Raw genomic sequence first — 27,243 nt, 5'->3', positions numbered from 1 at the left:
ATGTTCAGTATCACATATGGTTATTGATTCTTTGTCCTCTTTCTTGAGTAAATTTTTATGATTCAGAATATTAGGAATTTCATTAAGATGAGAAGCTTGTATCCCACTGTAATCATCTACTTAAATTTATTTTTTTTATTCTCTGTAGTCCTTCCTCACTTTATTTTACCATATTTCTAATATAATCTGTCAGAAGTTTTATTTTATTGACTTATAATAGTTTGTGGATTTATTCATTTTATTCTTATCTCTTATTAAGAGAGAGAGAAATTTCTTTAATAATACAGAAGCCGCAGACTGGAAGTTATTTAGAATATAGCCATCCAGACAGTATAGGACAGGCTAAAATAGAAACAGAAGAAAAGCGTGGTCCACAGTTTTTGTTTATCATGGTCTTTGTTACATAAAAACACTGGCATCTTTATTCCTCAAGATAAGATCATTAAAAGCAGAACTTTAAGAAACCCCTCATACAACAGGAAACAGTTTTTTCAGATGTTGTTATTGATATTTCTCTGGTTGATATATACTGTTTTGCCTGTTTGATATTCACTGTTTTCCTTACTGATATGCAGTTTTTCGATAGTCATTGATATTATATTAAGGCCTCATTTCACAAAAAAATGTTAATACCATGATTTATTTGGACATATTTCCAAAAGTTCTTAAATGTTTTATAAAAATTGAGATGTAATTGAAGAATGTAATAAATCAATACAAATGTAAAATGACCTTCAAAGATCTCTGAAGCTTATTTTTAGAAACATTTATTACATTGTATTGCTGTGTTATAGATATGATGAAGATTTTTCTAAAGTAGCTATGACAGTTTATCAGAAAAGATATATAGGACTACAAATAGAAAGGAAATCCTTTGAACAGATTTATAAATAGCTTTCAGCTGACTGCTATTTTTATTACATTTCCATTTCATTAATGCAAATTTAATTTTCATCTAATAACAAAAGAATAAGTATAAGGTATAATTTAAGAAAAGTATCATATAATATTTGCTTTTCTAGTTCCTTTTGCATTAATTCACTTGATAAACATGATTCTCATCCTTTCAAATACTATAGTAAGTTCCAAAGAGACATGGAAGTTATGATGGCCTAAGGGAGATGAAATGACTAATTACAGTGCAGTGGAAATCATGATATAATATAAATGTGGTGAAATTTTCTTATGAAACAAAAGTTAACTAGAAAAAGGAATCTATCACCATGCTCTGGGAATTTTAGGTAAAACATTACAGAGGACTCATGTGAATAGATTTGTAGGATTGGCGGGAATTTCCTACAGTGATAAAGGGTAAAGGGAATTTGCGTTATGTTCATGTGTACTAAATCGTGAAGTGGTCTCATATGTTTAGGGAGCTGTATCTTGTTAGACAATGCCAGGTGTGTAGCCCAAAGAGGATGAATTTTGGAAATATGGACTAGGTCTACTTCCTGAAAGGCCTTTTATGCAATTATAAGAAAGCTATTCTTAACCTTTTTCCAACTTGAAATCATTATATGAATAATATTGTCTGAACAAGATACAGTGTAAGTGGGTATTTTTTGGTCACTATACACTATTACATAAATTGTGGATTAGGTGCATTTCTTTGTATTAGTTCACAGGAACAGAAAGCACTATGGCACTTTAGCATAAAGGGGTTTAATTGAGGTATAGCTCTTGATAAGTGTTCAGAAGCGTGCTAGAACTATTGAGTTTTAGAACTTGCTATTACTGCCGTGTTACTGTCTCTCACCCTGTGACTCCTAGGAGTAGACCTGGAAAGCTGTGTTCTTTCCCCACTGCTCTTACCCGCTTAGTGTCTCTTACCCTTCAGGTCCCCATGAACATCCTGTCAGCGGAAACAGCAGCAGAAATGGTCTCTGCCCCACTTTCTGCCTATAAATCTTAAGCACATCCAGTTAGTAGAAACTTAATTTCATCTAGAACTCCAGCTGTAGGAGAGTCCGGTAAATGTAAGTTTTAGCTTTCCAGTCATTTGCAGTACAGGAAGGCACAGAGGAGAATAAGGAAGAGAAGGAAGAGGATGCTGAGTACTAGTTAACCAACTCCAGTCCACTTAATATCCATAATCTCCTTTCCCAGACATTGTGTACCACAAAGTGTCACTAAATATTGCTTAAGAAGCATTATAGAAGAATTAGGAAGCCGCTAGAGTCTTTTGAGTAAGGTAATGGTGTGTGTGATCTCTCTTGGCTTTGGGGCAGCTCGGAATTGATTTAACAATCAGTGGTAATGGTTTAAATTAGGCCCAGGCCATGAAGGTGGAGAGGGGAATATCTGGTTGTTTGTTAATTAATGTAATAAATCCTCTCAAATTCTTATAGCTCATCTGTCCATTTAAAGAATATTTATTGAGTACTTACTAGGTGCAAGATAGGGTGGTATTTGCTGAGACTGTAAAAGTGATGACGTATTTCCTGCCATGTTGGGTTCTCTAATGGTGCTGCAGGCATGTAGAAGAGCTTATGGGTTCATATTTCTTTCTGTGGATTAAATTGTAAAGTTGTAATCATCTGTGTATTATGTCCTCGTTTAGAGATGAGAAATTTCAACATAGGAGGCTGTACATGTTCTTTTGTTAAAGAAAATTGGCAATAGTAAATCTTTAGATGTGTTGCTTAGTGACTATAGAATACTTGACAGACTGCTGCTAAGGATAAATAGTGAACAGGATATATATATATATATATATATTACTCCCTAACATTTAACCTATGTTAAATAAATATTTATGCATATTTTAAGTCTTTCAAGCAAATATAGAAATTGTGTTTCCAGTAATACTTTGTATAGCATAAGTATATCTGTGTTTAAGTCCAATGTAGGGATTTAGAGTGCATCTCTATTTAGTGGCACACTGAGGTAATTCAACTTGATTATCTTTGTATTTCTGATATATTTGTTTCAGTCAGACCCCTCTTTTTGGCTCAGTTTATCCATTTTAAAGTACCTTTTCAGTCTCAGTTTAATATACCATTCATAATATATAATCTTATTAGTGTTTACTGAGTTTTATTGTTTTCCATGTGTGTCTCAACTATATGTATTATTATAAATTATCTTTGGTATAACCTTATGCCTTGATGTCAACACTTAAACTTAAGTTAATTTGGTCTCTTGGTATCAGTAAAAACTGAAGGTACTGTCATTTATTATGATCTTTATCACTTTAAAATAAAAAACTAACCATTATAATAAAAGTACATGAAAAAGTCTCTGTGACTTTGATTTTCATCTAAGGTAACATGTTAGCTTCATGGTACATGCACTGCTTGCATTCCTAAAAACTTTTTCTGGAGTCTTTTTAACCTAGTTCTAGAACTATAAGAATTTGTTTTCCTGTATGTTTTTATAGCTTTTCTTGATTATGAACTAAAAATTTCAGTCGAGTGGATTATATTATATAATCAATTATTATTGCAGCTTATCAAAACATTCCCAAATTTAAGAGGCTAAAATTTATGAGGCTATAATAACAGGTTTGTTTTTTGTTTGGTTGTTTTTTTGTTTGTTTTTTGGGTTTTTTTTTTTTTTTTTTTTTTTTTTTTTGCTTTTTAGGGCCTCACAGGTGGCATATGGAGGTTCCCAGACTAGGGGTCAAATTGGAGCTATAGCCACTGGCCTATGCCATAGCCACAGCAGTGTAGGATCCAAGCTGCATCTGTGACCTACACACAGCTCACGGCAACACCGGATCCCCGACCCACTGAGCAAGACCAGGGGTTGAACCTGCAACCTCATGGATACTAGTTGGATTCATTTCCGCTGCACCACAATGGGAACTCCCAAAATAAGTTATTTTATTTGCTCTCAGTTCTGTGGATTAGCAGCTTGGGTTAGGCTCAGCAGGGGTGGTCTTCTCCTGTAGTGCATGCGCTTGCATCTGGCTGCTCACTGGCTTGGATGATGTAGCTTGCCTTACTCATGTCCAGTGGGTTGGTCCTGTCTGTAGGCTGGGCCAGTGTCTCTAAAAGCTCCTTCTGGGCTGCATCACCTGGCATCTCGGCATAAGGCAAAGGGAAGCCCCATTGTGCAAGCGCTTTACAAATCTTTGCTTGTGGCACAACTGCTAACGTTCCATTGCTCAGTGGAAGTCACATGATGAATCCTAGAGTGGGGCCACTACACAAGGGAAAGGATACAGGGAAGGAGAAGAGATATTTTGGGGGCCATTACAGTAGTAATTTGCCACATGTGATATTTGGTTCATTGTTGAGATTTTTTATTTGTAGTATTTTTTACATCTCTTTACCTGAACTCTTTATGAAATGACTATTCAATGCCATTTGTTTCATGATGACTTTTTCTGAGAAATATTAGATTTCTGTCATAGATCACTTTCTTTTAGATGTATTTAATAACAGCAGATCTCTAAGTACACGTCACACATGTATGTATATGTGCACATAATATGTATTTATAGTTTTAAGTGTGCCAATACATCTTATTTCTGTTAAGTAATCAATTAACAATTTTTCATCAATTTAATTATTACATAAAAGCTTACTTAGCTACATATTCTTTTAATTTTCAGCAGAGAAGGCAGAGATTCTTATTTTGTAAACAAGGAAATAAGGTCACGTTTATATAACAAATTGAGAGAACACTGTTAATTATAGTAAGTCAAGTCCAGTTTGTCTTAACCACCAGTTTTACATTTTGGTAACTGACTAAATTGCCCCAAATTTAGAATCTTGCAATTCTTGGTGTAGGTCACGTTGAGTTGTTTTTTTTTTTAGTAGTGTGTTTTGGGGAACCACATTTTCTTACTGGTCTTTCCCTAATCACTGGCTTGGTATTATTTCACTTGATTACAATGTGGAATTTTATTTTTCTCACTATTCCTAATCTAACATGTTCATTACCCATTAAAATTGGCTAGTTAAGAAAATATCAAGTTTATTGTGATGAAAACCATTTGATTTTCCCCCTTCTCAATTGACTTAAATAGTGAGGGTAGTAATGGAACATTAACTTTTAAATTTGCAGTGCATTATACAAATAAACTATTGATTTGTATTTTTTGAAGTGTACAGGACACATTCTAGGGACAGTAGTGAAGTCTTGGTGCCAGATAACTAAGTGAACATTTATGTTCCTTCTTAAGATGTTAAACATTAAATGGGACAAAGACATTTAAAATTTCCCAGCAGTGTAAGTTGGTTTTAGGATCGAGTAGGGGGGAAGAAAAATCTTATGATGGTAGCTAATATTGAAAAAGTGAATCCAAGGGAAAGTTCTATATTTTTTTCCTGTATGGTAAACAGTTTATTCTTCATTTCTGTAAATATTTGAGAAACAGCTGCGGTATGGTGTTATGCTAGGAACAAAAAATATTATATGCTATGTCTATAATCTCTGCCTTTAAGGAGATAAGGTTAAAATTTGTAAACATGTTGTTTAAATAATTTTGTTAGTATTAACATCAAAGATGGGTCATACAATTGTATTAAGACACTAGCTACTGCTTTTTGAAAAACCAATGGAGAATTCCTAAATAGCAGAACAGATAAGGAAATTGGCTATCGCTGGTTTCTTTATCAAACTGTCATTTAATTTTTAAATTACTTTGAATTTTTAGAATGAGCTATATTCATGTTGTAGCACATTTCAAATGAAAGTTGTTTCTATGATGTTTATGGCATTGTTCATTTTATATCTGGTATGCTATTGTACTTTATTTTCTTCATGTCATTGATATTTGCCTGTAACTTCTAGTTGGTAGAGTTGTACCTAGTTTTATAATAATTAGCTCCCATTTATTGAACACTTGCCTGTGTCAGGCCCCATTTAAGCATCTACAGTGCTTTGGCTTATTTGATCCTCAGGAGAACACTGAGGTAAGTGTGCTTTACTGCTTAGAAACTGAGGATCTGAGAGAATGAATGGTTTACCGAAGGTCACACATGCTAGTGAGTGACAGAGCTGAAAATGAAATCCAGGCAGTTTAGCTCCAGAGTTTGTGCCTATGTAGTAATCAGAGTCACAATCTTGTTTTCATAATATCTAAAGCCACAAATCTCTGAAAGCAATTTAAAAACAACTTGACTTAGGTATAATTGATATACAATAAACTGCAGATATTTCAAGTGTGTGATTTGATAAGTTTTGACACATATATTCACTCATGAAACTGTTACCAAATCAAGAAAATGGAACTTACCCATCACCCCAAAATGTTTCCTTCTGGTAATCCTTCCCCTGTTCTGTTGCTGGCCTTTATCCCCACAATTCCAGGCAACCATTGATCTTTTTTTCTGTTACAGTAGATTAGTTTTGTTTCCTTTTCTTTTTCTTTTTTTTCTTAGTTTAAATTTTTAAAAGTTTTTGGCCATACCCACAGCCTGCAGGAGTTCCCAACCAAGCATTGAACTAGAGCCGTAACAGTGACAATGCCAGATCTTTAACCCTCTGAGCCACGAGGGAACTCCTAGTTTGCATTTTCTATTGCATATAAACTGTTGTGGAAGTATATAATATCATGTCTTTTTTGTCTGGCTTTCCGTCATTTTAAGGATTTTGAGATTCATTGGTGTTGCATGTATGAGTAGCTTATTCTTACTGTTGAATAATATTCTAAGTATATAACACAATTTGTTCATCCATTTACCTGTTGAAGGACATTTGGGTTGTTTCCAGGTTTTGGCTGTTGCAAAGCTGCTGTGAACATTTGCGTACAGGTCTTTGTGTAGACATATGCTTTCTTTTCTCTTGACTAAATACCTAGGAATGGAATGGATGGATCATATGGTGGGCGTATGTTTAACTTGTTAAGAAATCACCAGCGTCTATAGTTAATAATACTGTATTATGTATTTGAATTTTGCTAAAAGAGTAGATCTTAAATATTCTTTTCACAGGAAGGAAAAATTCCTACTACATGCATAGCTGTGGATGTTAACTAGACTTATTGTGGTGATCGTTATGCAACATATGCATACGTTGAGTTGTCACTATACACCCAAAACTAATGTTATATGACAGTTATATCTCAAGTAAAAAAGAAACTGCTGAAAATTATACCTCAGAAATATTCAGTGTGTTTATGAGATGCTACCCCCATATTAATACACAAAATATTCCTTACGTTCCTTTCTAAAATCTAGAAACTTCCGAATTCTGAAACCTATATGGGCCTAAGTTTTCAGAAAAGTACTGTAGACTTACTGCTTTGTGAGGTACTAAGGGACTACAAGATGTTATTTTTATTCAGTAGACATTTAATTTATATAAAGCCTTTGGAAAGAAGACATGCTATCATATAAAACACTCAACGAAAAATACAGATGATGAACCTTCAGCAATTGTCTAAATGAACATTACCTCTAGGAATTAGTGAGACCATGGGTGGCATGTATTTACTTGAAGTGTTTTCATCTTGAAAATTCTCTGTAATGAAATTGCGTTCATGAGAATAGCAAATGTTCTGTATGCTATATCTTGCCTAGTGTCAGTTTGCGAGTCTAGCAGTCATTATTATTTGTGTGTGTTATTTTGAAGGGCCATTCCATTAAAATTTTAAATAGTATATTTTGAGAGACACAGTAGGTAGTCTAAAAAGAAATGAGCATTATGTGGTTTCATAACATACTATTTTTTAAAAAATAAGTTCTACAGAAAGGGCAAGATAGTTTCCATTCTTTACCTTCAAATCAGTTGAGCTTAAATAGAAAATGTTTGAAATTTTTTTTTTTCCGGTCGTTTGTCTTTTTAGGGCTCCACCTGCGGCAAATGGAGGTTCCCAGGCTAGGGGTCTAATCAGAGCTATAGCTGCCAGCCTACGCCACAGCCACAGCAACACCCAATCTGAACTGCATCTGTGACCTACACCACAGCTCACAGCAATGCCAGATCCTTAACCCACTGAGCTAGGCCAGGGATCGAATCTGCAACCTCATGGTTCCTAGTCGGATTCATTTCTGTTGGGCCGTGACGGGAACCTCTGAAATTGTTGACGTGGTAATGAAGTTTAATACATGCGTGTAAATTATAATTTTCCCATGAAGGCCTCATACATCAGGACATAGGAGAGAGTTTAAGTATAATCCAATATCTTTGTCTCAGCCTAAGTACAGAGGATCTTTCCTTCCAGAGGCCTACAAGTTAGTGAGGAAGGTAGACTCTCTTTACACAGCAAGCCTGAGAGAAATAGAGGGACTGGCATATTAGTTTGAATGAAAGTAGTATTTTAACTGAATCTTGACCAGCAGAAAAATATGAGCATTTTGCCTGGAACGGATGAAGCATAGGCACTGAGATGGATTAGTGTGTTTAATAACTCCTGAGAAATACAGAAGTACCTAGGCATGATGCGAGTGTTCGACTCAGTTTGTGGCTTAAAGGTTAAATTTGTGATGTGCCCAAAGTAGCACTTTACTGTCAATACTTACCTTTGACATTTAAGTCAAATTACTGAAATTGAATATTAACCACCATGAGTTGATACATCTGATAGTTGTATCTTTTTTGCTTTTCTTAAATTGTATATCTATCTCATTATTAATTCTCTAAGACAGTTAACAAAATTTACCAGATACTTTTCTGATTTCCTTTTTGGATGCATTTTTCTCTTGCAGGATTACCTTTTGCCATCTGCCTTTCCAGAGTAAGTGGCTCTATGTGGGCACTGAACGAGGTAATATACATATCGTCAATGTGGAGTCCTTCACACTCTCAGGCTACGTCATTATGTGGAATAAAGCCATTGAACTGTGAGTTTGAGCATATATTCCATATCTGAAAGTAGCAGTGCCATATATGATGGTAATATTATATAATAGCTAATTAGTAAATATAGAATTAAATATGTTAGATGTTCTTGATATTAAATACAGATTTATTAGGTTTTGGAAATTATTGCCCTATTAGTAGTTTGTAAATTTAAATGCTAAATTTAATTTTAATTTATATATCTCTGTGTGTGTGTGTATGTATATACATAAGTGTATGTGTGTGCATATATATATGTATATACATAAATATATTCACATATGTATAAACTATAGCATAAGTTTAATAAAACAATTACTCTTATCAGGTGAAAAACTTTCCAAGTTTTTTCTCTTCCTTTATCTTCTAATTATTCTTCTTTCAAGTGCTTGGTCATGCCCCAGTAAATTGATTTCATAAGCCACTAATGAATTGTGCCAGTATTTAGAAAACACTGATCTAAGCCACTACTTGCTATGTTTTAATAATCACTAGATGTAATGTAAATGTTTGCAGTGTAACATTGCAGAATTAATTTGACGGTTAATTTCCCCTAATTTTGATATGGTAATGATTGCTATTATTTAACAATATTGACGACAACTGGTTATGCTATAGAGCCCTAAGGATCTTTAATGCTAACTTTTCACTGTCTTAGAATCTTACCTCTTTCTCTAAGTTTTTTCTTAAATGATTTAGACATAAAAATCAGAATTTAAAGATATTGGCATGGTTCATTTTCAACACTTCTTGTTTTTAAGCAAGTAGCTCTATGATGTTGCATTCTATAGAATTTGACATAAGGATAAATTGGTGGCATATCTCCTAATGATGCATTGTTGTAGCTGTAACGGTGTTTTAAGTTTGGTTTTCCTTCCTTTGGCAGGGACATTGTTATCATATCTCAGTCCCTTGGCACAAGGTGTGGGTTTTCAAGCTCTGTTGAGTTGATCACAGCATATAGTGGGGAGGCCTGGTGCAAGTGTCTTTGGTTTCACCAGTAGCTCTCAGGAAGTGGACTGGTCTCTCAAGACTCAGATTTTATGGATAGAGAGGTGCTTATTTCTACTGTGTAGGCATCAGTTCAGCTATGTTCTTATCTACGTGACATCTTTTCTCTTAGCAACTATTAGTGGCCTTATTTTGTTGATATTTTAAAGGTATAATGGAATTTTTCCTACTTTTGGTAGGAATTGTAGAGCTTGATGAAATGTCCCAATTGGAGGCTAGAATTGAGTAAAACAAGATAGCAGTTAGATACTGCTTTATTTTAAAATATTAACTTTGAGAATTCTACGATGTGAATTCTACCTCATGAATATTTTGATCCATATTAAGAACTGTACATCTGTTATTGATCGCTTACTGAAATGTGTTCATCCTTTGTGAATATAACTTTATCTTCCACTCATTATTCCTACTGTAATGAATATGTGGTTGTATTGAAATTTTTAACTGAAGGAAAAAAATTTTTAATTTTTTTCTTTTAGGTCATCTAAATCTCACCCAGGACCTGTTGTTCATATAAGTGATAATCCAATGGATGAAGGAAAGGTAGATTATTAAAAAACTTATATGTATTTATTACTTAATCCTTGAATTTTTAACTTCATGCATTTTTTAAACAAGCAAACTATTCCAGAACCACGTTTACTTGGCAAAGTTGAGATTGCTAACAAAGGTTGTGTATCATATACACTTAATGGCTTATTTTTGTATTCTGAAGAACAAGTGAAAGGATTAGAATCAGTTACATTTTAAAGAATAAAACCTTAAAACAATGAGTATTTTAAAAATACAATTAATAGTTTTTAACTTATTTTTGGCTTATTTAAAATAATTGCCCTGATTTTCTGATAATCTGACAAAAACTGTTTTCTTTTCGTTTTGAATTCTTTTTTACACTAGTTATACAATCTTACAGAGTTGTCTCTATCTCTACCCCCTAAATTTTTCTTCATAAATAACCCAGACTCAATAGAGATTTTTTTTAAATGATGCCTAGTTTTTTTATACTCTGAAACCAGTTTCATGCAGTCATTATCTATCTATTGTTAATTTAGGTTCATTAATACATTGAAAAATAATAAAATTTTCTTTTTCAAGAGTCTCTCCCCTAATTCAGACTAGTCTCTCAGTAGTTCTATTTAATGATTTTTTTCTACTTAATACATTTTGTGATATTAGTCTGCTTAAATACCAGGAAGTTTATCTCTGTCAGAAATCAGTGAGATTGAAACTTCTAGATTTCATGAAGAAGTTTAATCAGGTTTTTCCTTTCCTCATTTAGTGGGAGTGATGGAGCCTATATGTTGTGTTAACACTCTTCTCTTATTTGCCACTGGGAAAACAAAAGGATAGCTGTACAGTTTGTAGTGAGGTTATAATCATAAAGTTGTATAGTTGGGAGAGTAACTTTACCTAAAGCAAGTTATAGTAACCTGTATCTTCACTTACTTAATATTTTTGATAAAGGATAATTGTTTAAAAGCCAGCCTTTGGGTGGGAGGCATGGTGGAAGAATTAAAAACTTGCCTTTTTTGTATGTTGAATGAGTCACCAATATCTTTTTTTCTTTCTTTGTCTTTTTAGGGCTGCACCCAGGGCATATGGAGGTTCCCAGGCTAGGAGTTGAATTGGAACTACAGCTGCTGGCCTACACCACAGCCACAGCAACGCGGGATTCTAGCCACGTCTGCAACCTACCTCACAGCTCGTGGCAACACCGGATCCTTAACCCATTGAGCAAAGGCCGGGGATCGAACCCACATCTTCATGGATGCTAGTCGGGTTTGTTAACCACTGAGCCACGATGGGAACTCCGAGTTACCAATTTCCCTTCTTCCATTGCAGTCTCTTTTCAGTCTTGTCATGACCACTGCATTTCAAAGCATTCCATCCCATTCTTGAGTCATTTCCAGATCAATCGTCCTAGAGTGCCATTTTAATTTTATTGCTCTCCTGTTCAGAAGCATTCAGTGGTTCTGCAGTATCTTAAAAAAAAAAAAAAAAAAAAGCAATGTTTTCTTAAAACATAGCCTTAGGTTTCTTTGAGAACATCTTTACCTGAATGCTGTGCTGAAGCAAATAGTTATTGTTGCCCAAATTTGAGCTACTCTTTACTACCTCCATGCCTTATTTATGTAAATCTCTCTGTTGGCATTCTTTCCCACTATAATCTCTTTCTGCTGAATCACATCTTGAGGCTTAGGTTAAATACATATCAGGACACCTTTCCTGACAGAAAATGCTTTTTCTCACTTCTAAATTCATTAGCGTCTTAGTTGTGCAAGTTTTATGGTATTTACCACATATTACCTCGAATTAGATATGTGTATCTCAGCTCCCTTGAATTTGAAATACTCCTTGAACACAGAGATAATATTTATGCAGGTTTGTATTTCCCATAGCAGTCAACATATAATATATAAGTAGTAACTCCTCAATATATATTTAATTTCTATCATCATTTTTTGAAACCTGGAGTTGCTTTATCCTCCTTAGTTCCCGGAGTTAATCTCATTGAAACATTTTAAAATATTAGATGCTAATATGGAATAGATTATATTGTCTAACGTTTGATTTCTAACAGAAAAATCTCCTTTATACCAATGACTAATACTTCCAAAGCTTCTGTGATATTGTGTCACTAAAGAGGTAAGGCGATAGAGCACCTTTCTGCAAAGCTAGCCTTATGGTGGATGCTACCACAGTAAGCAAAGATCTTGGCTAAGGGAAGTTAGATATTAGTGTAAAATTAATAGTAACAGTAGTAACTGCCATTTATTGGATTCTACTTTAGTCAGGCACTGTGCTTTGCACACTATTTTATCTGATCCTCCCAACAAAGTGTAAGTTAGCCATCTTCCCTGTCTTACAGATGATGAGGCAGAGACTTGGTCCAGTTAAGTGTTCCAGCAGTACAAAGCTCGGTGTTAGTGGACCTGGGATTTTAAATGCTGATTTCTCTGATTTCAACCCCAGAATACTCTCCATTTTGCTACATTTCCCTTGTAAGATATGGATCAGTTATTGACGTAGAGAGCTGTATTCATTTTCAGTATGCCAAACGAATGCTTTTTACGAGAGAAAAATTCAGAGAAAACTAGTCAGTAGTTCCGTTAATAAATTAACATTTCTATGAGTTAATAAAAAGATTCTAGTAGGAATAAGCATTGAAAGAATTTTCTGTTTTAAGTACCATGTCCTTCAGTTAGTTCTTCTATTTTTTAATATTTAGGTGATTGTAGGGATCACCGTCTAACTTTGTTGGCACAGATTCCTCACATTCTTAGGAAGGTAGAGCTGACTAGAGGGGTTAACGTTTACTATAACCTCTTACATTATTAAGGTCTGAATGGCTAAAATTATTTTTTTTAAGTTCCATAGCTACTAACTGGCAGGTCTAAGACTAGACCTTAAGTTACCTGCATCTGAGCAATTCAGTATTTTTTACACTAATAATTCTTAAATTTTATCCTTCTCCATCTCTTTCCTTATTCCTGAAGATTCCTGAAATTTCTCTTACTTGCCCTTTCAGAAAATCCCACATCATCTGTCCGAGATATTTAGGACTAGGAAAACATAAAAGAAACAAATACCAGGTTTTGTTTTTTTCCCAGAAGGAGTATGTATCTCAGATTGCCAAGGAAAGAAAAGTTTGTGAGGAAAATTAGCTATACTTCCTACCAAGGTGGAAAAATCTGTTTTGTTAGTTTCAGTGATTGAGTCCTCCAAATGCCCCTGTGGTCTGAAATTCATTAAGTTGCTATTTAACTAAAATTCCTGGGTATGCCCCAGGTTTTGCCATATCCCTAGATTACGTGAATGGTTATTGGCAAGTTACTAATCATTCATGTGTTTATTTAACAAGTATTTATTGAATATCTACTATTAGCAGTATATTAGATATTAGAGACATAGATGAAAATGCATATACTTGCGTAGGAAAAGGAACCTCTCCATCTGTCTAGAGGAATTGGTAGGCTTACCCAAGGAAGCAACACTAAATTGAGACTTAAAAGTGAAGGAAAGGGGAGGAGGTTTCAAGCCGAGGGAATACCAAGATTTGGAACATGCCAGGGCAGAGGGTGGTAGGCAGTAGACAGTTCTTGAGGCAAGAACATGCATTTTGTTCAGAAACTTACTTAGTCACAAAAAAACATATTAAGTGTCTGATGTTAGAGGTATAGTAGTAAACAAAGTAAAACAAGTTCTTGCTTAAATAGACCAATGTTATAGTCTGCAAAAGAATTCAGATAAGGAAAATGACATTATTATATTGTATGGTGACCCTTCAGATTAAAAAATGTACAGATTGCTATTTGAGCACATAGGAAAGGCATCAGCTTAATTCGGTAGGTCCAGGAGAAAGGGATAGTTAAAATGATATCTGAAGGATTAGTAGGATTAGTCAGGCAGAAAGGATGGCATTCAAATAGAGTGGCCCAGTTAGGATAACCAGGTGCAAAGGCTCAAAGGTAAGGGAGAACATGAACTGGAAGATATACTGGAATGTATTGGGTAGGAGGGATTGGAAGGGGATAAAGCTGAGGAGGTAAGCAGAGGCCAGACTCTTATGAATCTTGTAGGTCAGATTATTCAGTCTGGACTTGATCCTGAAAGTAATGGTAAGGCATTAAAAAGTTTTAAGTAAAAGCATGCATTGCATGATCAGTTTTGCATTTTAGAACTATCACTCTGGCCACAATGTGGAATGGGTTAAATGAGGAGCAAGACTGGAGAGTCAGGGAAACCAGAGACCAGAGAAGAGATCCTTGTGTCTTGAACCAGAAAAGAGGTACTGTAGGTGGAGGAAAGTGAAATACGGAGCTCTGAGAATGTAAATTTAAAATTACTAGTAAGAGAGAGGCTAGAGTTAAGGATGACTATAAGGTTTTTGCCTGAGTGACTTAATGAATATTTAAAAGAAAAAGAATGCTCTAAGAGGCACTGCAACAGGGAATACTAGAAAAGAAGGTAGTTAAGAAAATAATGAATTCACTTTCGGGCACATTTACTCTGAAATTCTTGTGGAATAATAAGTGAAGATGGAGTTATAAGCCTGAATCTCTTGAGAAGGGTCTAGGATAGATGTAATTTGTAAGTAATCGAAATGTAGATGCATAAATGAGATTGTGATAATATGTTAAATTAGAAAAGTTTGTAAACTCTAAAGCACATACAAATGATAATTTTTATTAGTAACATATTAACTAATGAAAATGTATACTATGGACTTCAAAATGGTACTGTTTCATTTTCAATAAGTTAGTTGTATGATATACGTTGAATTCCTAATCATCAAAGGCATATAAATATGCAGTGCAGTATTCTCATTTATCATGTGATTAGTAATAGCAGTACAGATGTTTAATTATAATTTCATACCTGAAGCATAGGAATGATAATAGTTATCTTTATTGTCATCAAATAAATGTTTCATATGATTAATATCATTCCTAGGTAATGTGGCATTTTCTTTTATTACAGCTTTTGATTGGCTTTGAATCTGGAACAGTAGTGTTATGGGACCTCAAATCAAAGAAAGCCGACTACAGATACACGTACGATGAGGTAATAACATTATTTTTGCTAATCAAAAGCTGTTGTTTTTTCAGCTTAGAATGGCTTCTCTAAGAACTTAATTCGTAATTTTTGTTTAGGCAACCTTTGTAATTGCAATAATACACGATTTTTTGTATATATATAAAATAATATAGTCACATAGCTCAAAAGATACAAAAAAACCCTTTCCAGCTGTCATTTGGCCATCCAGTTCCCTTACCTCGAGTACCAGTGTTAGTTTCTCATGTATTCTTACAGAGGTATTTTCTTCATTTATAAGAAAATTAATAAATACATGCTATTTTTAAATTTTATACAAATGGTAGTATACTGTATTTGTAGTTTTCTTGCTTTAAGATCCAAATAAAGATTGTAATTATATATCATAATATATATATTTTTTTAATCCTCAGATTTTCTATAGTTTGGATGGTATTTTGAGGCTTGATCAAATCAGGGTTCACTTTTCATTTTTAGCAAGTCTCCTTCATAGATGATGCTGATGCTTTTCTGCCAGGTTGAATGTTAATTTCTGTTTGTGATATTAGCAGCCAGTGATGTTCAAGTTCTAGATCTTTTAGTGTGTAGTTGTTGCAAAATACAGAAGTTCTAATTTTATAATTCCTTCTCTGTTATCTGGGATGCTTTAGTAAAGGGTAATTTTTATCTACTCTTATATAGTAGTGCAGTTTGGATAGGAACAACAAAATAAATGCTTGATTCTTTTCTTTTATTTCAGTATTTACTATAAAGGAGTTGTTCTCTAGTGATCTCAGTGATGGGGAATTTGTTCTTATTTTCCATTTCACTGTGTACTCAAAGATTTAAACATTTTATATGCTTCAATACATTGAAGTTGTTATCCTTATTGATTTTCAAATTGTCCCATCTTTGGTCAATGAATCTCTTCCAGTTGGTTCCTGAGTCCTTTGGTGATAATAGTCTTGGATAGCTTCTTTGCCATCTGTTATAACAAAATATGCCTATTAATCTTGTATGTTTCTGTCCCACACTTAGAATATCTTTTTCCATGAAACTGGGTTCTTTCGATGTGAAATGGTATCTGGTGACCATAATTTGGGTACCAGCAGTGTTTACAATTTCTATTCAGTAGATAAATCTAGGAAATGTGTAATTGATTTTGTTTGTTTGTTTTTAAGAAATATGTGTTCATATTGATGCTTTCAGATACTCAAACAGCAGACTGAGTTGAGTAGCTGTAGCAATACTTGGAATACTTGGTAAATGTCTGCATACTATCTTTGTAAGCTTGACTGAAAGAGGAGTTCCTTTGTTTTTATACCTGTATGCTTTTTGTATTCAAAGCTTTTCAGTTGGTATTCTGTGACTCACCAATCAAAATCTTGAAATTATTTTAAAAGAATATTTTTAATAAAGAGTTCTTATCATTTCTCTGGAAGCTTTATAGCCTGTAAAACTGTTTTCTCTGTCAAAATGAAAGCACATTTTAAAAATGGACTTTTTTTGTTTTGCCTTTGTAATTTAATCTTTGCTTGTAATCTTTGCTTTAGCCACTATGGAGTCACAGGGAGTGGCTTTACCCTCCCACCTTAAATATACTGAAAAAATATATGAAAGAACAGTTTGTAGAAATTAGCAGGTAGTGTAGAGTAGGGATTCCTTAGAGAGGGGAAGCAAGATGAGCCTTTCAGTTGCCTTCGCTTAGAGATTTTCCAGGTCTCAGTCCATGAAGGAGGAATCTAGATGGAAGCCCAGTAGTCTCCCTAAGTTGAGGGGACAGAGTTGGGAAATGGGAGAGGATATCCATAGCTCATAAAACAGGGTGATAAAGAATAGAGAACTGCCTAGAGAGAGAGTTTTGAAAATCGGTGAAGAGCCATTCACCCCAAGTCTTCAGTTGAATACTGGTTAGTTCATGGTTGTGAAAAAGGTTTGGAAAAGATCCATTGGAAAGGGGTAAGTAGAACAATTCTCATAGCATACACAGAACTGAGAGTAGTTCACATTCCTAACAGAGTGGAGAAACCTTGTAATGGACAGGCCATCAGGAAGAGTACTCAGAAAGTGGTATTGCCTTAGTAGTGGGGCCAAACTAGCTCTGTGTTAAAGACTGGCTTAGCTGGCCTAACAAAGCTCAAAAGCTCAAAAGCTCAAAAGAAAGCCTGCAAAGTCCAAGTTGTTTCCAAGTAACTACATCCCAGAAAAAAAGGCTCAAAAATATTTATAAGAGTATAATAGCCTACTGTAAATTTCATAATGACCAGTATCCAAATGAAAATCTATGAGGCATGCAAAGCCAGAAAACATGCAAAATGAGAAGAAAATGCAATCAGTAGAAATAGACTCAGAAATCATATAGATGAATTAATAGACAAGAATATTAAAACAAATATTAAATAGACTCATATGCTCTAAAAGGTAAATGAAAGTTGTTGAAGAAAGTTGACGAAAGACATATGAGGCTTCAAAAACACAAGTGGAATGAGTTTCTGAGATGAAAAATGTCTGAGAGGAAAAATACTCTGGATGGGTTTACCAAAAGATTTGGTATTGCAGAAGAAAAAAACTTGATTAACATGAAGACATAAGGCAGTAGAAACTGATCAACATTAAAGATGGGCAAAGAATGAGCAGAACGTTAGTGAACTGTGGTACATCATCAAGAAGACTAATGTATGTGCATTAGGAGTCCCAGAGGGGAGCATGTGGACAGAAAATATATTTGAAAAAATAATGACCCAGAGTTTACCAAATTTGATGAAAACTTTAAACCCTATAAACTTACAGAATATATAGAGGAGTTCCCCTCGTAGCTCAGTGGTTAACAAATCCGACTAGGAACCACGAAGTTGTGGGTTCGATTCCTGGCCTGGCTCGGTGGGTTAAGGATCTGGCGTTGCCAGGAGCTGTGGTGTAGGTCGCAGACACGGCTTGGATCTGGCGATGCTGTGGCTCTGGCCTAGGCCAGCGGCTACAGCTCCAATTAGACCCCTAGCCTGGGAACCTCCATATGCTGCAGGTGCAGCCCGAAAAAGCAAAAAAAAGAATATATAGATATCTTCAGTTCAGTGAACTCAAAGCAGGAGAAGACTACAAATAAGCACATCACATATTGCAGTTGATTAAAACTATTACCTAGTTAAAGAGAAAAATCTTTAGATTTTTTTCTCCAGAGGTTGGAGAGGAAGCAGGCAACACATTACAGAAGAGCAGAGATTAAAATGACAGCACATGGTTTCCTTAGAAACAATGCAAGCCAGAACAGTATTGAATAATACTTTTACAGTTCTGAAAGTAAAAACTGTCAACCTAGAATTATATCCAGCAAAAATATCTTTTCAAAAACAAAGTAAAACAAACATGTTTATACACATAAAAAACTCAAAGAATTCATCATTTGCAGACTTTCACTACAAGGCATGCTTTAGACTTCTGTTAAGAAGTCTTTCATGCAGAAGGGAAATGATATGAGATGGATATTTGTATCTACTCAAAGGAATGAAGGACACCAGAATGGCAGCTATATAGGTAGATATAAAGGCCTACTATTTTTTAATCTTGTAATTAATATTCAAGGCAAACATCATAAAAATGCATTGTAGGGTTTATGACAGATGTAGAATTAAAATATAAATGATAACACAAAGCAAAGGTCAGGAGAGAGAATGTTGTTGGTTGATAAGGATAACAGGGAGTTCCTGTTGTGGCACAGTGGATTATGAACCAGACATAGTGTCTGTGAGGATGTGGGTTCAGTCCCTAGCCCCACTCAGTGGGTTAAGGATCTGGCATTGCCTCAAGCTGTGGCATAGGTTGGAGATGCTGTTCAGGCCTGGTGTTGCCATGGCTATGGCGTAGACCAGATATGCAGCTCCAATTCAACCCCTAGCCTGGGAACTTCCATCAGACACAGGCGCGGCCATTTAAAACAAACAAACAAAAAAGGAATAACAGCGTTATTATGCTGTACTGTGCATAAAGTGATATACTATAATAACTGAAGGTGTACTACAGTAAGGTGGACATGTATTGCAGATTCTAAAGGGACCATCAAAGCAACAACAATAGTAAGTCAAAGAGGAAATAAAATGAAGTTTTAAAATGTTTCACCAAAGGAAGGCAGGAGAAAAGGGAAAAAGGAAACAAAGAGTAGATGGAAGAAATAGGGGAAAAAAATAGCAATATGGTATATTTAAATGTAGCTGTGTCAACAGTCATATTAAATGTAAATGGTTTAAGTATCCCAATTAAAAGGCAGAGATAGTCAAACTGTATTAAAAAGCAAGATCCAACTATATGCTATCTATAAGAAACCCACTTTAAATATAAAGACATTGATGTTTTAGAAAAAAAAAAAACAGATGGAAAAAGTAATGTTAGGAGTCATCAAAAGACTACTGAAATGGCTAGATCAGAGTAAATAAATATCAGAGCACCCCAGTCAACTATATAATATACATTCTTTTCAAGTACATGCAGAACATTTGATGAAGACAAATTGTATTTTGCACCATAAAATCAATCTCAATGAATTTTAAAAATTGAAATTATAGGGACTTCCATCGTGGTGCAGCGGAAATGAATCCGACTAGGAGCCATGAGGTTGCAGGTTTGATCCCTGGCATCGCTCAGTGGGTCAAGGTTCTGGCGTAGCCGTGAGCTGTGGTAATAATTGCAGATGCGGCCGTGAGCTGTGGTAATAATCGCAGATGCGGCGTGGATCTGGCATTGCTGTGGCTGTGCCATAGGCTGGCGGCTACAGCTCTGATTAGACCCCTAGCCTGGGAACCTCTATATGCCATGGGTACAGCCCTAAAAAGACAAAAATTAAAAAAAATAAAAATTGAAATTATAAAAAAATGTTCTTTCTTTGTAATGGAATTAAATTAGAAATCAATAGTAAAAAGATAAGAGGAGCTCCTGTTGTAGCTTAGCATGTTATGAACCTAACTAGTATCCATGAGGATGTGGGTTTGATCCATCTCTGGCCTTGCTCAGTGGGTTAAGGATCTGGCATTGGGGTCAGCAGTGGTGTGGGTCGCAGATGCGCCTTGGATCCAGTGTTTGTGGCTGTGGTGTACACCGGCAACTGCAGCTCTGATTCGACCCCCTAGCCTGGGAACTTCTTATGTCTCAAGTGTGGCCCTAAAAAAAACAAACAGCAAAAAAAAAAAAAAAAAAATTATAAATAAAAAGGTAGATAGAAAGTCATGAATATTTAAAAGTAAACAACATAACTTTTAGATAACGCATGGGTCAAAGAAGAGATAAAAGAAAAATGAGGAAATTTTTTTTTTCTTTTTAGGGCTGCATCTGCAGCATATGGAAGTTCCCAGGCTGAAGGTTGGACTGGAACTGTAGCTGTAGCCCTATGCCACAGCCATAGCAACACTGGATCTAAGCTGCATATGCGATACAGCAGCTTGTGGCAATGCAGGATCCTTAACCCTTTGAGTGAGAGCAGGCATTGAACCCATATCATAACGAAGACTATATAGGGTTCTTAACCCACTGAGCTACAATGGAAACTCTAGGAAATAATTTGAACTGAAAAAAAAATTATGACATATTGAAGTCTATGAAATGCTACTAGACCATTCATTATAGCACTAAATATTAGAAAACAAGAAAAGTCTCTAATCAATGTCCTCAGCTTTCTCCATAAAAAAAGAAAAAGAGTAGATTAAACCCAGAGTGTACTGAAGAATTGAAATAATGACAGAAATAATAATAATAACAAATTAATGAAATAGATAACAGAAAAAGTTAACTATTTTGTGAAGATCAATAAAATCGATAAATATGTAGCCAAAGGGATAAGAAAAAAGAGAAAAAGAAACAGATTACCCATACCAGGCATGAGAAAGGAGATATGACTTTAATTTCTAAATACAAAGAGAATAATAAGGATATATGTACAACTTAATACCAAAAAATTCAACCACGTTGATGAAATAGACAAATTCCTTGAGAGAGACTAAATTCCTTGAAAGTACCAAAGCTCACTCTAGAAGAAATGGTTAACCTGCGTTGCTCTATATTTACTACAAACATTTTTAATGAAAATTCCAGGCTTAGAAGACTCGCTGGTGAATTTTACCAAATAATACCCATTGTACCCAAATTCTCGCAATTATAAGAGAAGGATACACTTCCCAACTCATCCTGTGAAACCACCATTATCTTCATACCAAATCCAGACCAAAAAAAAAAAAATGACAAGAAAACCACAGACTAATGAACGGAGATGCAGCAGAGATGCAGATTCATAACATTTATTCTTTAATAAATTAGTCTTTATTCTACAGAAAAAAATTCTGTAAATATTAATATACGGTTAATCCTTGAACAATGGTGGTTAGGGGTACCAACCTGCCACCAGGAAAAAAATCCACATATAACAGAGTCAGCCATCCATATACTCCATTCCTCTGTATCCATGGTTCCATAACCATGGATTCAACCAACCACATGTTGTTTGGTACTGTAATGTATATTATTAAAACCAAATCTGCATATGCGGGACTGCATGATTCAAACTCCTGTTGTTAAAGAACAGCAGAGTCAACTGTATTTGTAGTATAAATATACTTACATAGTGTATACTGATACTACTTTAAAGTATAATATATTATATATACATATACCTGTATGTACATATACATGGCTAATACATATATAGTATTACACTTCATGATATTAGACTATTAGGAAAAAATAGATCTTTTATCAAGGTGAATTTGTATTTTAAAAATTGAGAAATGGGAAAATTATGCTTGTTTATTGCATGTAAAAGTTCGCATTTGGTGATTTCTTCTGTGGGGTATTTTCTGTTATTTGTTTTTCTGTGTTATCCAGAAAAAGTATGAACTACTGGTCCCTATAATTAGTATTTATTTTCAGAATGCTTAATAATTTAAATGTCTTAAAAATATACTTTTAAACAAAGATGTATTTTTTTTAGCAAGGTAGAAATGTTCATTTTTGCTACACAATATATATTTATGTACCAATATACATTTATATATATATGATTAGAATTTTTATTTATAATTTCCAGACACTATAAACCTCTCATGTTTCCTTCATCAGTTAAAAAAATAATCAAATAGCTTTGGGTATAGCTTCTTAGCACTACTTATATTTTACAGAAATAATTTCATCTGTTAAGTTTACTGAGGAATTGCTTATTTTAAGATTGAGTTTATGGAATGTCTTGTGTATATTTTGCAATAAATTTATTACTGTTTTAAGATTTTATTTAGAATTTTGTTAGAGATATTTTGACCCTAAAACATTGTTTTAAATATTAGCATTTAAAAGTACAGCTGATTGTCTGTATTATCATTTAAATTTTAAAATGATTCATAATTTTATTTAATTTAAATTTATAAGCATATGAGGAACCCAAATGGGTATCGAATAAGGTGATAGTAAGTGATGACTTTGTATATGAGTGAAACTCTTTATCTTGTATGGCCACACCTGTGGCATATGGAAATTCCTGGGCCAGGGTTTGAGCTGAGCCGCAGCTGTGGCAACACTGGGCCCTTTAACCCACTGCACCAGGCCAGTGTTGAACCTGCACCTCTGCAGGGACTTCAGCCGCTAGTGTTAGATTCTTAACCCACTCTGCCATAGCAGGAACTCCTGTAAGTGAAACTCTTAAATTGCAGTTACATGGTTTTTGTGCACTATGTGCACTCTGCAGTTTAGACATTCCAGTAGGATAGCTTTTAGAGTCTGCTGACCATTAAGAACAAGAAGTGTATCAACTTATGTAGAAAAAAACTATTTAAAGAGAAACTAGGAGAGTGATTTAAACAAAAATTACAGACAAAATTTAAATATGTTAGAATAAAAAAATCAAAGGGTTACATACTTTTGTCATGTAAAAATATTTTTCGTAAACATTGGCATGAATGTATCTTTTGGAATTAATGTTTTCGTGTATTTTTTTGGATATATACCCAGGAGTGGAATTGGTGGATCATATGGTGGCTGTTTTTAGGTTTTTGAGAAATCTCCATACTGTTTTCCACACTTCTGCATCAGTTTGCATTTCTCTGAAGCAGTGTGCAAAGGCTCCCTTTTCTCCACATTCTCACCAACATCTATTATTTGTGTTCTTTTTGATGATAGGCATTCTGACAGTTGTGAGGTGATATCTCATTGTGGTTTTTATTTGCATGTCCCTGATTAGTGATGTTGAGCATCTTTTCATGTGCCAAATGCAATAACCAAATAACCCCTTATCAACATAGTTTGCAAATACCTGCTCTTATTCTGTAGGATGTCTTTTGTTTATGATTTCCTTTAGTGTGCAAAAGCTTTTAAGTTTAATTGGATCCTACTTGTTTGTTTTTGTCTTTATTTCCATTACTCTAGGAGTAGATTCAAAAACATAGTGCTGTGACTTATGTTGAAGGGTGTTCTGCTTATGTTTTCCTCTAGGAGTTTTTTTGGTATCTGGTTTTTGACATTTAGATCTCTAATCCATTTTGAGTTTATTTTTGTATATTGTGTTAGAGAATGTTTTTATTTCATTCTTTTACATGTAGCTGTCCAGTTTTCCCAGCACCATGTATTGAAGAAACTATCTTTTCTACTTGAATATTCTTGTTTCCTTGTCATAGATTAATTGACCTTGGGTGCATGGGTTTATTTCTAGGCTCTCTTTCCTGTTCCATTGATCTGTGTCTTTTTTTTTTTTTTCAGTACCATACTGTTTTGATGACTGTAGTTTTATAGTGTAGTTTGAAGTCATGGATTGTGATTCCTCCAGCTTTGTTCTTTCTCATGATTGTTTTGGCTATTTAAGGTCTTTTATGTTTCCATATAAAATTTTAAAATTATTTGTTCTGTAAAAAATGCCATTGGTAATGTGATAGCAATTACATTGAATCTGTAGATTGTCTTGGGTAGTATGGTCATTTTAACAATATTGAGTCTTCCAATCCAAGAACATGGTATATCTTTCCACCTGTTTGTGTCATCTTTAATTTCTTTCATCAGCATCTTACAGTTTTTGGAATAAGGTCTTTTGGCTCCTTAGGTATGTTTATTCCTAACTATTTTGTTCTTTTTGATGCAGTGGTAAATGGAATTGTTTGCTTAAAAGGTACATGCACCTCAGAGTTTGTAGCAGCATTATTTACAATTGCCAAGATATGGAAGCAACCTAAGCATTCATTAACAGATGAATGGATAAATAAGATGTGATATATATACAAGGGAATATTACTCAGCCACAAAGAATGAAATTTTATCATTTGCAGCAAAATGGATGGACTTGGAGGGCATTATACTAAGTGGAATAAGTCAGTCAAAGACAAATACTGTATGATGTTACTTATATGTGGAATCTAAAAAGTACAAACTAGTGACTATAACAAAAAAGAAGCAGATTCACAGAACAAACTAGTGTTTACTAGTGGAGAGCAGAGGAAAGGAACAGTATAGGGATAGAGCAATGGGGAACATGAGCTATTAGATGTGACATAGGCTCAAGGATGTATTGTCCAACACAGGGAATATAGCCAATATTTTGTAATAACTGAATGCAAAGTAATCTTTAAAAGTTATATACAAATTTTTTTAAAATTTAAATACAAAGTTTAAAATGAAAAAATATTTTTCAGATAGTTTGTGTCTCAGACATATAAAATAAATTTTCACATTTTAAAAATCACCTTGATAATTACTGTGAGAAATAGATAACGTGTCTTGAACCTCAATCTGAGGTATTTTTAATTGATCTTAATTCCAACCCTACATTTGTGTCTTAGAATTTTAGTTAATTTTAAAAATGTGTACTAATTTGTCAATGCAACTAGTTTTCCCAATGGAATTGGTTATAATTGCTTAATAATTTATGTTTAGTTATCGTTTATTCTAAGAAACTGTAAGGATACATTTTGTTTGCCTGAACTTGTCAACGATACATATGTCACTTACATTATCCTTATGCTTACTTAAGGAGTAAAAAAAAAAAATTAAATAGTGTCAAAACCAAATTAAATCTCATTTTCATGACAGGAGGACTAAATTATTATGGGAATTGGAGGTTAATGTATTGACTTCAGTTTTGGAAATAAGAAAAGGTTTAAAGTGAAAATTAATTATATTACCAATTATGAGTAACTTAGTGTTTAAATAAATTTATATCTTTGAAAATGAAATTCTCCACTCCTCTTCTATAGGCTATCCACTCTGTTGCTTGGCATCATGAAGGAAAACAATTTATTTGCAGCCATTCAGATGGCACCTTGACTATATGGAATGTGAGGTCCCCTGCTAAGCCTGTACAGACGATAACTCCACATGGTAAGAATCTATCCCTTTTAAACAGTACCTAAATTGTGATGGACAGGAAACTGCTTTTGAGTTTGCACTTGGATTTGTCTGTTTTTGATAATAAGGATCAGTTTTCTTGTTTTGAATTTAAAATATTTACACATAATAGAAATAATTTGTTACAACTATATAAATTAAATCTTAACTATATTTGCAGTTCAAATTGCAAACTATAGTTTGGAGAAAATGAAAAGTTACATAATCTTCTGAATATTGTTTCTCCAGTCATCCAAAAAGTAGATAATTTTGTGAGTGATATGACTGATTTTAAGCTTTTGTCATCTTAAAGTTGTCAGTTGCAAAATGTTAATGTATATTTAATATGTATTGAAACACATATACAAAAGTATTATGTTCGGGATCCCCAAAATGACCCCAGATTTGATTCACTAGGAAGACTCATTGGACTCAGGAAAAAGATGCTAAGCAAAATCAGCAAAGGGAAAAGGCACGTGGGGTGCAATCTGGAGGAAGCCCAGCATAAGCTTCCAACAGTCTTCCTCCACTGGAGTTGCACTGGACGTGCTTAATTCCTCTAGCAGGTAGTTATTACCATCTGTATGAAACATTTTCTCCCAGGGAAGCTCACCTGAGCCTAGCAGTCCGGAGTTTGTATTGGCATCAGTCCATAGGCACCCTCTACTTTAACATGTACCAAGATTTCAGATGCTGAGAAAGAAAGCAGAGATTCATCATAAACCACGTTTTGTACAAGTAGCTGAGGTCCAGTGACTGTAGCACCCTTATCAGTCTGGGAATGGTGGAAGCCATCTCAAAAGTACAAAGTTTTTAATTTGACTGTTCATTTTCTACATTGCAGTAATTCAGAAAGTACTAATTTTTTAAAGGGGGGCATTCATATTTTAAAGCAGGCAAAACATTAGCGATAGCTACAGAAGTACTTTTTAGTATGCTGCTGATTTAAAAAAACAGTTTTATTCCCTCAATTTGCTGGTTAAGGATCTCTCAGGCTAGAATTGGGAGAATGCAGATTAATACAGAATTTGTAGTATTTAGCCAAAAAAGGGTAACCTATTAAAATTATTTGCTTTTACAAACAAAACAAAGGATATTTGATTTAATTTTTTTTTTTCAAATTTAGAATCCAAACAAAATGTAAAGGTACATTTTTTTTTTTCTGTGGCAGGTGTTAAAAAGTAGGATGGCATCTGTTGCACAGTATAGGAGCCTAAAAATGTAGGTTATCAAATATACTATAAAATGTGAATTATTTTATTTATAAAGTATGAATTATTTTCAGCAGTAGTAATGCGATAGCTACCTACCAACTTTGAGTTTGTGTTGATGGCTGAGTTCAGTGGCAAAACTAAGTGCATTTTTTTGTGCATTATGGCACAAAAATGTTTTTTTCATTTGATAACAAGGTTATATATTCCACATATACATATACCATATTTTTGGTGTACTAAATGTCTGTTCTGATGGATTGAAATGTAGGAATTTTTCTCATCACTGTTATGTCTCTTGCTTTTGCTTTATAAGCAGTTATGATAAATTTTGGTTTTTTTCATATCTAAACCTGTATAATAGTCAAGTATTGAAAAATGTTTATAAGCATTACTTTGATAGCCAGGAACTGATTGT

At 34.2% G+C, this 27,243-nt stretch overlaps 1 protein-coding gene across 9 annotated transcripts in view; it reads left to right on the top strand.

Moving 5' to 3' along the window:
* Positions 1-27,243, top strand: part of STXBP5 (syntaxin binding protein 5) — a 167,918-nt gene that overhangs the window by 40,484 nt on the left and 100,191 nt on the right. For all 9 annotated transcript variants that reach the window (XR_014845087.1, XR_014845093.1, XR_014845085.1 and 6 more), the window contains exons 5-8: positions 8,601-8,735; positions 10,224-10,287; positions 15,226-15,309; positions 25,485-25,608. Coding sequence is in view for 5 of the 9 variants with exons in the window: in XM_085024332.1 (XP_084880458.1) it covers positions 8,601-8,735; positions 10,224-10,287; positions 15,226-15,309; positions 25,485-25,608 (407 nt within the window). In the remaining 4 variants the exon portion in view is untranslated. The remainder of the gene's footprint in view (positions 1-8,600; positions 8,736-10,223; positions 10,288-15,225; positions 15,310-25,484; positions 25,609-27,243) is intronic.

The sequence above is a fragment of the Sus scrofa genome, chromosome 1, assembly GCF_054392235.1.
Source record: "Sus scrofa isolate SSC_HxYL_T2T_F1_AM1 chromosome 1, Sscrofa_HxYL_maternal_Yorkshire_Landrace_v2.0, whole genome shotgun sequence".
NCBI classification, from domain to species: domain Eukaryota; kingdom Metazoa; phylum Chordata; class Mammalia; order Artiodactyla; family Suidae; genus Sus; species Sus scrofa.
This window is presented reverse-complemented; position numbering and strand designations above follow the sequence as displayed.